Source organism: Phocoena phocoena, chromosome 7 (genome assembly GCF_963924675.1).
Source record: "Phocoena phocoena chromosome 7, mPhoPho1.1, whole genome shotgun sequence".
NCBI lineage: Eukaryota > Metazoa > Chordata > Mammalia > Artiodactyla > Phocoenidae > Phocoena > Phocoena phocoena.
Window position 1 is genome coordinate 107,633,714 of NC_089225.1, and position 14,381 is coordinate 107,648,094.

The 14,381-nt window shown below is 40.5% G+C and overlaps 1 protein-coding gene across 2 annotated transcripts in view; it reads left to right on the top strand.

The window, feature by feature from the left end:
- Nucleotides 1-14,381, top strand: part of DIS3L2 (DIS3 like 3'-5' exoribonuclease 2) — a 323,449-nt gene that overhangs the window by 104,668 nt on the left and 204,400 nt on the right. For both annotated transcript variants that reach the window (XM_065880451.1, XM_065880452.1), the window contains exon 7: nt 2,935-3,182. In XM_065880451.1, the coding sequence (XP_065736523.1) occupies nt 2,935-3,182 (248 nt within the window). The remainder of the gene's footprint in view (nt 1-2,934; nt 3,183-14,381) is intronic.

The following is a 14,381-nucleotide window of genomic DNA, read 5'->3' on the forward strand; positions in this document are numbered from 1 at the left end:
GGTTTATTTGTTTTTGTATAGTTTCTTAATGAATTCAATCTAAAATTACAAGGCAAAACTTACACTGTGGTAAAGTCATTTATGTGACAGTTAACACATGAATCATGAGTAGTGTCATGCTGATTTGTATACTTCTTGTTCTGTCAAACGTTAAAACGAAAAGCATCAGACATGATGGCATAGATTCATTTCTCCTTGCTCTTCTCCCCTAAGCACAGCTACAAATTCTGAACAATAATAAGAGACAACCAAAGGAGAATTCTGAAAGATGAAAAGAGGAAGGCAAACTAGTTAGGGACTCTAGGGCTAGAAGAACAATGTAGTAGCAGGGGACTTTATAAGCCCTCCACCAACAGAAGGGGACCCAGGCCCCATGTTTCTGGATCCCAACTCCACAACAGAAGGTGGCTCAAGCAGACTCGTTCCTCACTCAGATCTAACAGGAGGCCCTCCAACAACACCAGGCAATCCCAGCAGCACCTGTAAGACAAATTGACTGGGATCTCTGCTGATGGCAAGTGGCCAGGAAAAGGGCTCTCCTTCCCCACCACACCTGAGACTTCTGTCCCTCACCAAGAGATGCTAGGCATCTGGGTGGCTTTGACAGCAGGGATCCTGCCAAAGAGGTGACCTAGCCCCAGAAGTCTCTTTGTCCCTATGGGCCTGAGACTCCCCTCCCCCACCCAGAGACACCTGGCATCCAGATGTCACTAGCAAGGGAGATCCTACCACAAGTATGTGGTCCAGGAAACCTCTTTATCCTCATGGGCCTGAGATGCCCCTCTCCCACCCAGAGATGCTGAGCAGCCACATAGCACCAGTAGAAGGGGGTGCCACTACACCCAAAACCCTAAGCGAGAAGTCTCTCTGTCTCTGCATGGATGTGGACCAGGATGTGCTCCTCACCCACATCAGAGAGACCAGCCAGGTGGCCAGCCCCTCAGCAGTACCAGCAGAAACTAGTGGGAGCCCCAGTGGTACCTTGTCAACCAAACATATCAAAATAGCGTTGCAAAGCCTCTGAAAACTAAATTGTCACTGTAGCTACAGCCCACAAAAGTAGTCCGGGACCTGCATGCTCGCCCTAGACAGGGTGACTGCCTTCTAAAAGGCAAGATTTAAATAAGACCTTGAACCTGCTAACATTATAGCCAAAAGGTCCGGGATAGGATACATTAGAAAATCACCTTATACCAAGAACCAGGAAAATCACTACTTGAGTGAGGAATGACAGCTAACACCAAGTTAGTTGATGCCAACACCAAGATACTGCAGTTACCTGATAGCGATTTAAGATAGCCATCGTAAATATGCTTTAATAGCAATTAAAAATTCTCTTGAAACAAATGAGAAAACTGAAAGTCTCAGCAAGGAAATAGAAGTTATAAAAAGGGAACTAAATGGAAATTATAGAACTGAAAAATACAGCAACAAATGAAATACTTGCTGGATGGGCTCAGTAGTAGAGTAGAGGTGACTCAGTACAGAACTAGTTAACTTGAGGACCGATCAGGAGAGTTTACCCAGCGTGAACAGAGAGAATACACTGAAAAAATGAACAGCCTCCAGAAGCCGTGGAACAGTAAAAAAAGACCCAGCATCAGATAACTGGAGTCCCAAAAGGAGGATCAAGAGAGTGGGGCTTAAAGAATAAATTATGCTGGGGACTTCCCTGGTGGTCCAGTGGTAAATAATCCGCCTTCCAGTGCAGGGGACGTGGGTTTGATCCCTGGTCGGTGAACTAAGATCCCACGTGCCATGGGGCAGCTAAGCCCGCGTGCCACAAACTACAGAGCCCACATACCCTGGAGCTAGCACGCCACAACTAGAGAGAGAAGAAAACCTGTAGCCGCAACTAGAGAGAAGCCCGCGCGCCACAACAAAGAGCCTGTGCCACACGCCTCAACAAAGACCCTGCCTGCTGCAGCTAAGACCCTGCCTGCAGCAACGCAGCCAAAAAGAATACATTGTGCTGACTGGGAACAGGTTAAAAAAATACCTTAGAGCTTTTGAGTTCCTAGCAGCAGTTGTATAACATTAATGTGTGATGGTATGCATCTGTATGATTATAATTTTCTTCTTTTCTCGTGGACTCAGTAATTTGTGTTTAAGGTTAGAGAATAGCAGTGGCTGAATGGTTCCAGAATTGAGGATTTTTGGGGTAGGTGCAATGGAACAACAAGAGGGGTGAGGCATTTGATGACATACGTAACAGGACTTGAAGTGATGAAACATGGCGTCTCTGGCAGGTAGGAAAGGGCTCAAGGCTAAGAAGTAGCTAACAGACATTGAGAGAAGGCAAGGGTCAAGGCACTAGTGGTCTTGATGTGGTGAAAAAGCCCGTGGAGGAGCACAGGAGAGTGAGAGCTGAATGATGGGTCAGTCCAAGATGATGTGTTTCTCTTGGTAGAAATAGCACGTACTTGTGCTATTGAATTTTTGCCTGGTGAAATGAGAGACTGGGTTTAATCTTGGAAAGAAGGAAGGTTAAAAGGTTTCAGCATTTGAAGGCATAATAAAGAAATTATTTACGTTTAATAACATTTTAAAATAAACAACTATTGTATTGTTCACCTGAGATACTGGTATAGTTCATGTGAGAAAAATGTAATGCAGACCAAATACCTGGAGCTGTACTTCCCTGCTGGAGTTTTACATATTTTTTTGAGACATAGGTCTTGGTTTTAAAAGCACTTTCATCTAATTAATCTGTGTATTGCTTAGTTTTCCTTGGGTGTATGTGCTTGCTGGCTTCAGTTGTTACAACTTAAATATAGATAACTTAGTCACAGAGCCTCACTGAGAGGTACTTCATTTAGACTTAGAAAAACTGCTGGACCCAGATAGTTGACCAAATAACATCCTACTGACTTCTCCCAACTGTTATCCAGTCCTACGGATAAAGAGCATTGACTATATCTTTGGTATTTTCAGGTGGTTTACATCTTGGAAAAAAAACATTCCCGTGCAGCGACTGGCTTCCTCAAACTCTTGGCCGATAAGAACAGTGAACTGTTTAGGAAGTATGCCCTGTTTTCTCCCTCGGACCACCGGGTGCCTAGAATTTATGTACCTCTCAAGGACTGTCCCCAGGACTTTGTGACCCGGCCTAAGGATTATGCCAACACGCTGTTCGTCTGCCGCATTGTGGACTGGAAGGAAGACAGCAACTTTGCCCTGGGGTAGGTGACCTCTGGCGAGAGAAGCCGCAGATCCCAGACGGAACTTGGTTTAGGTGGCATTTACGTAAGCATTTTTGTGTGTATTTTAATTATTATTTCTTCATTAAAGCATGCGTACTAGGCGTGGTTCTTCAGAAATCACCCTTAGCTACCACAGCTGGCCACCTATAGGTTCCTTGAACTGCCAGGCAAATCACCTTTTTTGTTTGTTTTTGGTTTTTGGCATAAAACACAAGCACATTCTGAACCTCTGCTTATTTCCTGTTATGTTATGAATCCTGTTCGTAGTTGCGAACTTGCAAAGAATTCATTGTGTCAAACAATCAGACCCCTCCTTTCAGACACTGGCGTTAAAATATGTGAAATTCCAGGCGTATTCATGGGACCGCAGTCTCCCATGCTTTAAAATATGAATGTAAAGGTATGTTTGAATGATGTGCTTTTTTGGTATTGATCCTTCGGAGGTTTCACTTGTGGCATTAAACATTAAATTACCCTACTGTAAACAGGGAAAGGTACCATGTTTTTAGGGAAGCTTTTAGAAACCAGTCTAACTTAAATATAGATTATATAGCCACAGAGCATCATGGATAGCCATTTCCTTGTAATCTGAAGAAACTGATGGACCTAGCTGTTTGATCAAATGCTGTGCCTGTTTCCTTCTTACAATTGGTATTCATTTTGAAAGAGAAGTTGTATTAAGTTTTAGCTATATCTGTAGCCCTTTATTATAGATGGTGTCTAGTTTATGCTTAGGTTTCATTTTAGGTAATGAAAATAAAGGCATACAAGCTAGAAAAATTTGCTCTGACACTACTTTCAGTCTAATTGGGTGACTTGCTTGTTGGTCATCTAACTTGTACAGGATGGACCCTCCTGGGAATGATCCGTGGTTATGAGTGCCGACACTGAATGGATGGCCACAATGTGCTGCTTTGATGAGGTTTATTCTCTGCTTAGCCTTTTCTGGTTAGTGAAGTAAACCAAATCAAATCTGTGTGTCCTAATGCAATTTAAGAAATACTATCCTGGGCCACTTTCTCAGTGCTATGAAGATCACTGTGATTTATATGATCTCAGAGCCACTCAGGAACAGTTGCACTTTCTTTTTTGCTCTCAAGTGGTGGGATTGCGATGTCATCATTTTGAAGCCTAACTCATTATCCAAAAGTGACGTCAACCCCTTGAGCCCTAAATAGCCCTTCTCAGCGGCTTGCCAGTTTCTCACCATCCACTCAAAAGGCTTGATAATGGCTGTGCCACCTGGCCCCTGGTGATTGTGCCCACCACACTGTGCTTGGCAGTGAAAAGGGAACACTTTCACATCAAGGCAGGAAATCCAGCCTTGTCTTTTATCTGCCTTTCTGTCATATCCCATTGTGTGTACTTGATTGGGCTGTTTCCTTAGTTTTTGAGCTGTAAGGGTGTAGTCAGGAAATCTTCACAGAATGAGTTTCTCTTATTACTCAGATGGCCCTTCAGGTGCTTTTTATGGTTTTTTTTTTACAGATGCTCCCTTACTTCATCAAGAACTCTTTTCTTGTGGGTAAAGTACAACAGTAATCAAAAAAGGAGTCAGGCCTTTGAAGCAGCAAGGACATTCTCTGAATCTAAAGAAAGAATATTTTAAAATAATAACCATATATTAATCATCTATTTTTCAAAATGCAAAAGTTTGAAGATTCTCATACTTAGATGGAGAGCTGTGCTTTTTCTCGACCTTTTTACTATAAAGACATTAAAAATTGTCTTTTATGGAAATAAGCCTTTTAAAATCCTTGTGGAAAAGAGAAAATTTATCTCAAGAAATAAAATGTGGCAGGTCTTCATGGTGAAGTTCTCAGCTGACATCTGTCTCGTGGGGGGTGTGCACTGCAGCTGTTGCCTGTTGGGGGGTCGCCTGGCTCTTTTGTTCTGGCTATCTGTTACTGATCTTTAGGAGCTGAGGTCACCGTTTCCCAGTCAGAACATGCCGTGCTGTGAGCACTTGGGTTTCCTCTCTCATCTTTGCCAGGTTCTGACCCGGAGCGTGAAGGTAGTACTTGCTCAGGGTATGAATGTGAAAGCATAGAAACCATGCCTAAAAACCAGGTTTAACCGAAGCGCCTTTCTTTTGAATTTCTTCCCTGCCCCAACACTCTGCCCTTAAAAATTATTGAACTTCTGCCTATATAATTGCTACTGATTATTCAAGTCCAAAGTCACTTACTTCTGTAGTTAAATTCAGTTCACAAAGACGGGTGTTAATCATATGTGTAAGTCACTGCTGTATTATGTGAGAAATACAAAGGTAAACAAGCTGTGGTTTCTTTATGTAAAGAAATGATAACCTAATGCAGAAGGAGTTTACGTAAATGTCACAGGATTAATTTGATTCTAAGAAATGGAATCCTACTTGATCTAATTTAAATAAAAGTGGTGATTAATATAAGACATTGGTGGTTCACCTAAAACCCAGGCCAGTAAGCGTAGGCAGGTCTCATGAGGAGCTCAGAACTCACACGGTGGCAAAGGAGTCACAGCTTCTTTCTCAACCACCCTGACCGGTCCAGCCACCACATGGTATCTTTTCTCTCCCCCTTTCTGCACATGAGTTGTATTAGTCTGCTTTTTTCTCCACAGGAGCCATTTACCTGCTTGATAGCATACATGGCCCCCAAATGGTACTGCCAGTCCTCTGCAGGTCACACACTGTAGTCTAGAGCACAATACAGAATTCCTAGGGTAGAAGATCTTTATTGGTCTATTGAGACAGTTATTTGCCTAATAGTTTTAAACAGAGGTAGGGGTCCGAGGTCCTGGGATCCACTGCCCCGTTATCAGGGACTGGGGGGCTCACCTCTCTGGCAAAGAGTGTGGGTAAAGCAGAGGGACTGAATGGCCTGTCTCTCTGAGCTCTAGCTGTGGTACGAAGCAGGGTGTTGTAAGCTCTTCCATAGGAATAAAATAATTTTCTGGAAGCTTAGAGGAGGTGGATGAAGGGGGAAATCCAGGGTTGTTTCTGGGAGAGTGGAAGCCTGTTTGCTAAAAGATCACTCTGATTCAGAGTCCAGAGTGGGTGGGAAGGGCCATGACTGAAAGCAAGCAGTAGGCTGTCGCACTACGATGAGATGGGAGAACCTGAAGTAAAGGAGCTGCAGTGAGGGAAGCAAAAGGAATGAAAAGAGTCAGGGGAGACGAAGAAGGTAAATTTTCTCAGACATGGTAACCAATGGGAAGAGGGGCATGGAAGAGAAAGACAGAACCTTGAATGAACTCTCAGGCCTCTGACTTGCGTGATTGGTCAGATGATGGCATTTAATCACCATTCATCAAGGACAACTTCATCTCCTACTGTTCCCTTCACTTATGCCTCATTACTTGCCATTTCATTGCTAACTGTGTTCCTAGCTCCAGACTTTTGCACACTACACTTCCTTTCCCAGCAGCGGCCTTCTCCTCTCCCCAGTGTTTATTTAGTGAAATACTCAGCTTTTAAACTTAACTCAGTCGTCTACTCGGAAAATGTTCCCTGACTGAGTCCTCCGTCATTGGGTGCTCCCATAGTTTCTAATAATACCACTCTTAAAGCTCTCATCTGTTTGTATTGTAATTGCTTATGTAAGTTATTTACTTGGCCATGAACTTCTTTAGGACAAGGATACTCAGTGAATGTTTGCTGGCCGGTCAGATGGGTAGATGAGAATGATTTTTATGACCCCAGGGTCTTCAGCCATGTTGACTAGGAAGATGTTGTACCATAAATCAAGCTAGAAAACACAGGAGTGGTTTAGAACAGAAAGTGATGAGAACCAGGTTCTGTGGTTTCAAAATCAGCACTTGATAACAATATACAGTCAGTATATAACTGCGGGTGGAGAACCCCACCTTTAGAATCTTTAACAAAAACGTTAGGTAGCATGTGCACATTAACAGAATGTGTAATTTCAGTAGCTTTGGAAGGGGCCTTCAGGAGGCCATCAGCCTCGGTGCCCCCTTCAGTGTAAGCACTGCTTCTCCGGCACTGCCAGTGGCACTTTGGTGCCTCCAGTTAAGGGAAGCCCAAAGAGAATTACAGTACTAGAGACCTCTAGTTGTTACAAGTTAATTTTTTTCTTGTTCTTGGAATTGCCGTGAGAGATTTCAGCTGAACCGTATTCACCTCTATACATTACATGCCACGCTTCAATGGACCGTAGTCCTGTCATGCTATCACAAATCTAAAGGTAGTCTGTTCTTAGTGAACCCTTACTGGCTTTTCGGGGTCACTGCTTTTTGTTATGCATCACAACATGTTTAGTGTTTTTTACATTTAGTGCTAGATTCTTGTCCAAGATACTTAAAAAGCCACATTGGCTTCCTTGCTGAAATGATTTGTAATTATATAATCAGACGTATAGTTTTAAGAGCTTCTCAACTCTCTTAAATCATCCTTCCCTTTAGAAACTCTTGTAGTGGAATTCATGCTTATACTTTCTCAGACCTTTGTGAAATCTGCTATCCTAAAGTATAGAGTTTACAGTCCCATCCTTCTCTTCCAGGATGTCATGCACATGGAGATATCAAGGTCACTTTCTCCTAGATTTATCATGGTTTCTTCTTCTGGAATATTTAAGGATAAATCTTGAAGAAAATGGAAAAGTTTTACAGCAGCTACTGTGAAAAACATCATAGTGTTTCTTGGCAACACTGAAGACTAACTAAAGATCTATGACATGAATTGACCTAGAGCAAACTGACATATGTATATTACTTTCTCTAGCAGACTTTGGTAGCTTTAAGGGATGGGAAGGAGGAAAATGAATAGGTCAATGCATGTATAGCAGGGTTGAGAAATTTTTGGTTGAATGTGGATTGTCTAGGCTTAATGTCATAGTACTGCTCATTCTAAGAGAATGAAGGACAGCAGCTTCCATTGGAGAGAGTGACTGGGTGAGGTGAAAGGAGAGGAAGGGAAGTTCTGATTGACGATGTGTGTGGTGGGGAAGAAGTGGCTGATGGGGAAGGGGGTCTGTTCTGGTATCTTCTTCAACTCCCACCTTTGCACCTATAAGGCGTCAGTAATCAGTCAGAAATATTTGTTGACTAATAGAAGCAAATACTTTTACTATTCCGTTCAGGTTTGATCGATACCGAGTTTCTTATGAGGTAGATATGAATTGGGGAGGTGGTCATTAAATTACATTAAACTGTATTTAGGAAAAAGAAACAGTAACTAGGTTGGTAGAAAAAACAAACAGGATAAGTTAGTTTGTTTCATTGAAGCGTAGCCTACAAGATTTGCAAATTGAAAAATAGCTCTAGCTAGTCCTTCCCCCTGTGCAAAGAGTATTTCACCTCTTCAAGAGAATGTTCGTATCTGAAGACTCTTCTGAGGAAGAGGCTGTGTTATGTAATCCTAAAAACTTGTATTACCAAACTTAGACTTTATAAGTCCTTTTCGGGGTGGGGGTGGGGGTGGGGGTATGGCTCTAGCTTGGCTGGTAGACAAAAAGCAAACCAGGCTGAGGAGGGGGCTCTTTTTTGTGACTGTTGGGCTCCACCTGGTGGCCTGGAAGGATCCGCTTTGGTAAAAGCTAACGTCGTCAACGTTGAGAGCATCTTGGTCAAAACAGAGCAAAAGTAAAAGGAATGGAGGAGAGTGGTCCTGATGCAGGCTTTAGTTCCAGATTGTTCCTTCCTTGTACCATGTGCAATCGTGAACCCTTCTTCCATGGTTGTCAGCTTCATCCACAGTCTTCTTGAAAATATTATTTTAAAGTATTAGAGAACTGTAGCTACCATCAGCCTTCTCTTTTACTCCTTAAAAGCTTTCAGCCTCCTCTTTGCTCCCTTCACATTGACATCAAGCTCTTCACTCTCAATCTTTAGGCCCTTCCCTAAAGTCAGTCAGTGTTATTGAGCCTTGCTTCTCTTCCGCATTCTGTCATCACCGATCTGCCCACACTTTTTTTTTTAAAAAGTCTCCAATTCCTTACTTGCTGCCTTCTGCTGCATCATAATACTGAGCCAGAAAAAGGGAAATAATATGTTCTTTGCTCCTGATTATAGAAAATAATACCTAAAATATACAGTTCAAGTATTTGCCATACTTTGTTTTCACTGCGTATTTCTACTGAAGTTCTGGGTGTGGCCATGTTTGATTGTTCTCCACTTGCAGGTTCTCAGGGATCTGATATACCATTGTATCTGTTTGCATGGGGTTTCCAGCACAGGCCAATATGCATGAAAGCATTTATGTGAGAGCGATAGTGATAGTGATAATCACTTCAAGAATGTATGACTGCCTTCCTGTGTATAGCCTAGTTTTAAGGCTAAAACTTTATGAGGCTATGTGGTAGAGGAAGGAGGATGAATGGCTTGCAACACTAATGTTGACTGTTAAGTGTTCCTATTTTCTTTAAGGCACAGAGACCAATTCGAAGGACTTTCCTGTCTTAATTTCTTCTATCTGTAGCTGGCCCCTTCCCTCAGTAAGGTTTTTACTAGCACATTACGCAGAACAGTGGACCTAATGCTTATTTGTTGAGAATGTTTGCACATACACACAACTCCCAAGTGTAAGAAGCTGGGAATGTTTCAGCACTGTCCTGATTAATCTTACAGTAGGACCCAGTTGTAACAGCATGGAACAGTATTTGTGGAGGAACTCTGGTGAGTGAAAAAAAATGAGGTAGTGATCATTATAAATTATTCTAATGAGGAAAACTTTCTATCTCACAACTATTTGTTATTGCAGTATCAAAATTTTTTAAAAATTGCAGTTTTTTCCAATACATACTCATTATATATTTGATATTAAGATTATTTAAAACATGTGCTATAGAAAGTGAAAATTTTCCAGAATTTCATCCCCTGAAATAATCACTATTATGGGTTGGGTATATATTTGTCTAAAATATTGTTTTAAAATATTTATTGGACTTCCCTGGTGGTGCAGTGGTTAAGAATCTGCCTGCCAATGCAGGGGACATGGGTTTGAGCCCTGGTCCAGGAAGATCCCAGGAAGTAGTTGTGGGGCACTGGCGGAGCAACTAAGCCCATGTGCCACGACTACTGAGCCTGCGTTCTAGAGCCTGTGAGCCACAACTGCTGAGCCCGCGTGCCACAACTACTGAAGCCCGCGCGCCTAGAGCCCGTGCTCTGCAACAAGAGAAGCCACCACAGTGAGAAGCCCGCGCACCACAGCAAAGACTAGCCCCCACTCTCCACAACTAGAGAAAGGCCGCGCACAGCAACAAAGACCCAATGCAGACATACATACATAAAGAAATAAAATGAGGTTTCCTTTATTAAAAAATATTTATTAATATTAATTGCAAAGTATGTTTCACAGATAAAAGAATACATGTAACACTTATGTAATTTTTGAATTCTTGTTTAAACCAACCCTTGAACTCACCACCCAGATTAAGAAATCTGTCACAATACTGTTGAAGCTCCCTGTGTGTTCCTCTCTGTCCTAACCCCTAATTTTTTCCCAGGAGGTAACCACTGTCTCAGACATCTCCCTTTCTTTATAACTTACCCATATTTATATCCCTGAAAGTGTTAGTTTTGCTTGTTTTTGAACCTTATAAAAAATACCATGCTACGCAGATTCTTCTGCGACTTGCTTTTTTTTCATTTAACATTGTTTCCAAGATATATTCATATATTTCACTCATTTTAATTCATAATATTTCTATTTCCTGAAATATACTATAATTTGTTTATCTAGCGGTGCATATTTGGGTTGAGTTGAAGGTCTTGCTATTATAAACAATGCTCCTATGAACATGCCAGTGCTTACTAACTGGTTTTTCTAGACTCTACTTAAGAGTAAAATTACTGCATCATCTGTGATACATATGTGCATGTTTTACAACTTTACAGCCAAATCATTTTCCAAAGTGGCTGTACCCATTTTTAGTCCTACCAGCAGTGTTTAAACTCCATTGCTTCACATTCTCATCAACATGTGATATTGTTAGACTCTTCAGTTTTTGCCAAACAAGTGGATGTAAAATGGTATCTCACTGTGATTTCAATTTGTATTTTCCTAATTACTGATGAGATTGCACACCTTTTCATATATTCATGGTCATTATGTTTCCTCTCCTAGAGATTATCTTTAATGTTTTTACTCATTTTTTTCAGTTAATTTTTTGTTTTGACAATTTAGATTTAGAATTGCAAAAATGGTACAGAGAGTTCCTGTATCCCCTTTACCCAGCTTCTCCTTATGTGAACATCTTTATATTTATCATAGAATATTTACCAAAACTAAGACATTAACTTTGGTACAATACTGTTAAATAAATTATCGAATTTATTCAGATCTTATCAGGTTTTCCACTAACCTCCTTTTGCTGTTTGAGCATCTGGTCCAGGATCCTACATTGCAGTTGTCATGTCACTGTAGTTTTTCCAATTTGTGATAATTCCTCAGCCTTGTCTTTCATGACCTTGACACTTCTGAAGAGTACTGGTCAGTGATTTTGAATGTTTCTCAGTTTGGGTTTGTCTAATGTCTTCTCACGATTAGACTGAGATTAAGCATTATTGGGAAGGATACCACAAAGTGATGTACATCGTATCAGGGGGTACGTGATATCAGTATGTATACTGGTGAAGTTAACCTTGATCACTTGGCTGAGATGGTATCTGCCAGAGTTCCTAACTTACTATTTTCCCTTGTAAATATTATACTATATTCTGGGAGATATTTTTTGAAACTCTGCAATTCTCTTTTTGCTTAAACTTTCACTCACTCATTTTAGCATTCTTTTTTAATTGGGGTGTTTGTCATTTGATTTTTTTTTTGGAGTTTAAAAAAATATTCTAGAAAGTAGTCTTTTAGCAGTTAATAATATGGAAAATATCTTTTCCTTGGTTTAAGAGTTGTCTTTTCATGTTGTTAACGTTAACTTCTGAAGAACAGACACTTTAAGTTGCATTTTCTAACTTTTTGGTGCTGGTATATAAAATTACAGTTAATTTTTGTATATTAATTCTTTATCCAGACACCTTGCTAAATCCCCTTATTAATTTCAATACTTTGGGTATAGTTTCCTTTGGATTTTTAATGTAGATAATTATATCATTGGTAAACAGATTTTGTTTCTTCAATTCAAATCCCTAAAACTTTTCTTTCTTTTTCAAATCTTCCTGAACTGGCAACTCACAATTGGGAAGGAGATATTTTCCACACAAATGAGTAATGACAGTTCAATTTTGAGTGAAAGCAACAGTAGCAGGCATTTTTTTCTTGTTCCTGATTTTTTTGATATTAGTATTAATAACTTTGCTAACGTGGCAGCTGGTTATTAAAGGACTCAAGTGTTTGCCTAGATCCATGTTTTGGGTTTTATTTATTTTTTTACCATCTTCAGTTTTCTTAGTTTTCCTCTGGAGTTTCAAGGAGGAACAGAATGCCTTTTTTCCAGGCTCAAGAGCATTAATTTGTTTATTTATTTATTCACCCATCATGTATTGGGCGCTTAAGATGAACAAGCATCAGTGTAAGGTACAGAAACAAAGAAATGTTTATTCTCTTTAGGATGATTCTCCTCACCTGCGGTAAATAAGAGGCGCACGGTACCTAAACCACATTTACACAGCTAGAAAGAGGCATGCGCAGAAAGGAGATATAATCAAAGGAGGGTGACAATACTGAGCAGAGAGAGCTGCCCTGGGGAAGGGATGACTTCCTGGTCTTTCATGAAGGTGAAATGAGCTTGTTTTATTCTGGGGCGGCCTGGTTCAACATGGAAATCATAAAGGGAGCGGCTTTAAGATAGAAATACATTGCTTAAGGAAGGAGCCGTTAATAGTATTTTTATGCTCTAGAACCAGCCGTACCATGTCAGTGTGTACTGAATATCTACAAGATATATGATGTGAACAGTCCTGAGATTTTATTTTTGGTAGTAAGAGCTTTATATTTTCTGTTGCAGAGTGAAGGGAAGGAAAGGAAAGTTTGCTTCTCATGGAAGATATTTTAAAATATTTATATATTAGTTAGGATGCTTTTAGCACCAAGTGATAGAAAACCCTGACCCAAAGTGACTTAAATAATAAGGGAATATATTATCTCACATAAGTGGGAGTCCAGAGGTTGTGCAGGCTTCAGGCCTAGTATAGTCAGTGACTTGATATTATCAGATTGCCCTTTGCTGTTTCCAGTGATCTAGCAGTGGATTCTCTGTGGCCGTGAAGATGGCTGCCAGTGTGCTCAAGCTGCGTGCTTTCTTGATCACATCAAACAAGGAAGGGGGAAATTCTTTCCACCAACCATGGTATCGATTATGGTCTCCAGGGCAGCTGTGCTCTGATTTTATTAGAATAACGAAGATCTGAAGGTGAGATGAGCTCCCTCTATGAAGAAGATTAGGTTTCTATTAGGAAGGAGGAAGAGGGGATTGAATGTTGGTTAGGCAACCAGCACTGGGCACCATAGTTTCATTATAATAAATGTTTCTATAATTTTTAAGTTAAAAATGTTACAACGTTGAAGGAAGTTTAGAAAATAGTCACTCATAATCCTTTTTCTCTAAAAAAAAAATTAACACCATTCCCTTTTAATCTTTTCATAAATGTTTTTACATAGTTAAATTATACTATTCCTAAATACATTTTATTCTTTTTACTTTATGTCATAGTCATTTTTATGTTGCGACATCTTCAAAATTATTATTATTATTAATTTTTTTTTGCAGTACGCGGGCCTCTCACTGTTGTGGCCTCTCCCGTTGCGGAGCACAGGCTCCGGACGCGCAGGCTCAGCGGCCATGGCTCACGGGCCCAGCCGCTCCGCGGCATGTGGGATCTTCCCGGACCGGGGCACGAACCCGTGTCCCCTGCATCGGCAGGCGGACTCCCAACCACTGCGCCACAAGGGAAGCCCCTCAAAATTATTTTTTAAATGCGTAATAATCAGTTGAACAAATATACCATTGTTCAGTTTATCATTTACCTATTAGTGGAAATCTAGATAACTTCTTTTACTCATTCGTCTCAGTTTTATTTTTTAGAACAGTTTTATATTTACAGAAAAATTGTCAAGATAGTACAGAGTTCTCATATACCCCCGCACCTAGTTTCCCCTATTGTTAACATGTAGTATGGTGCATTCGTTACAGTTAATGAACCAAAACTAATATGTTATTATTAACTAGGGTCCATACCTTTATTCAGAAATCCTTGATTTAAAAAAAATCTAACGTCCTTTTTCTGTTC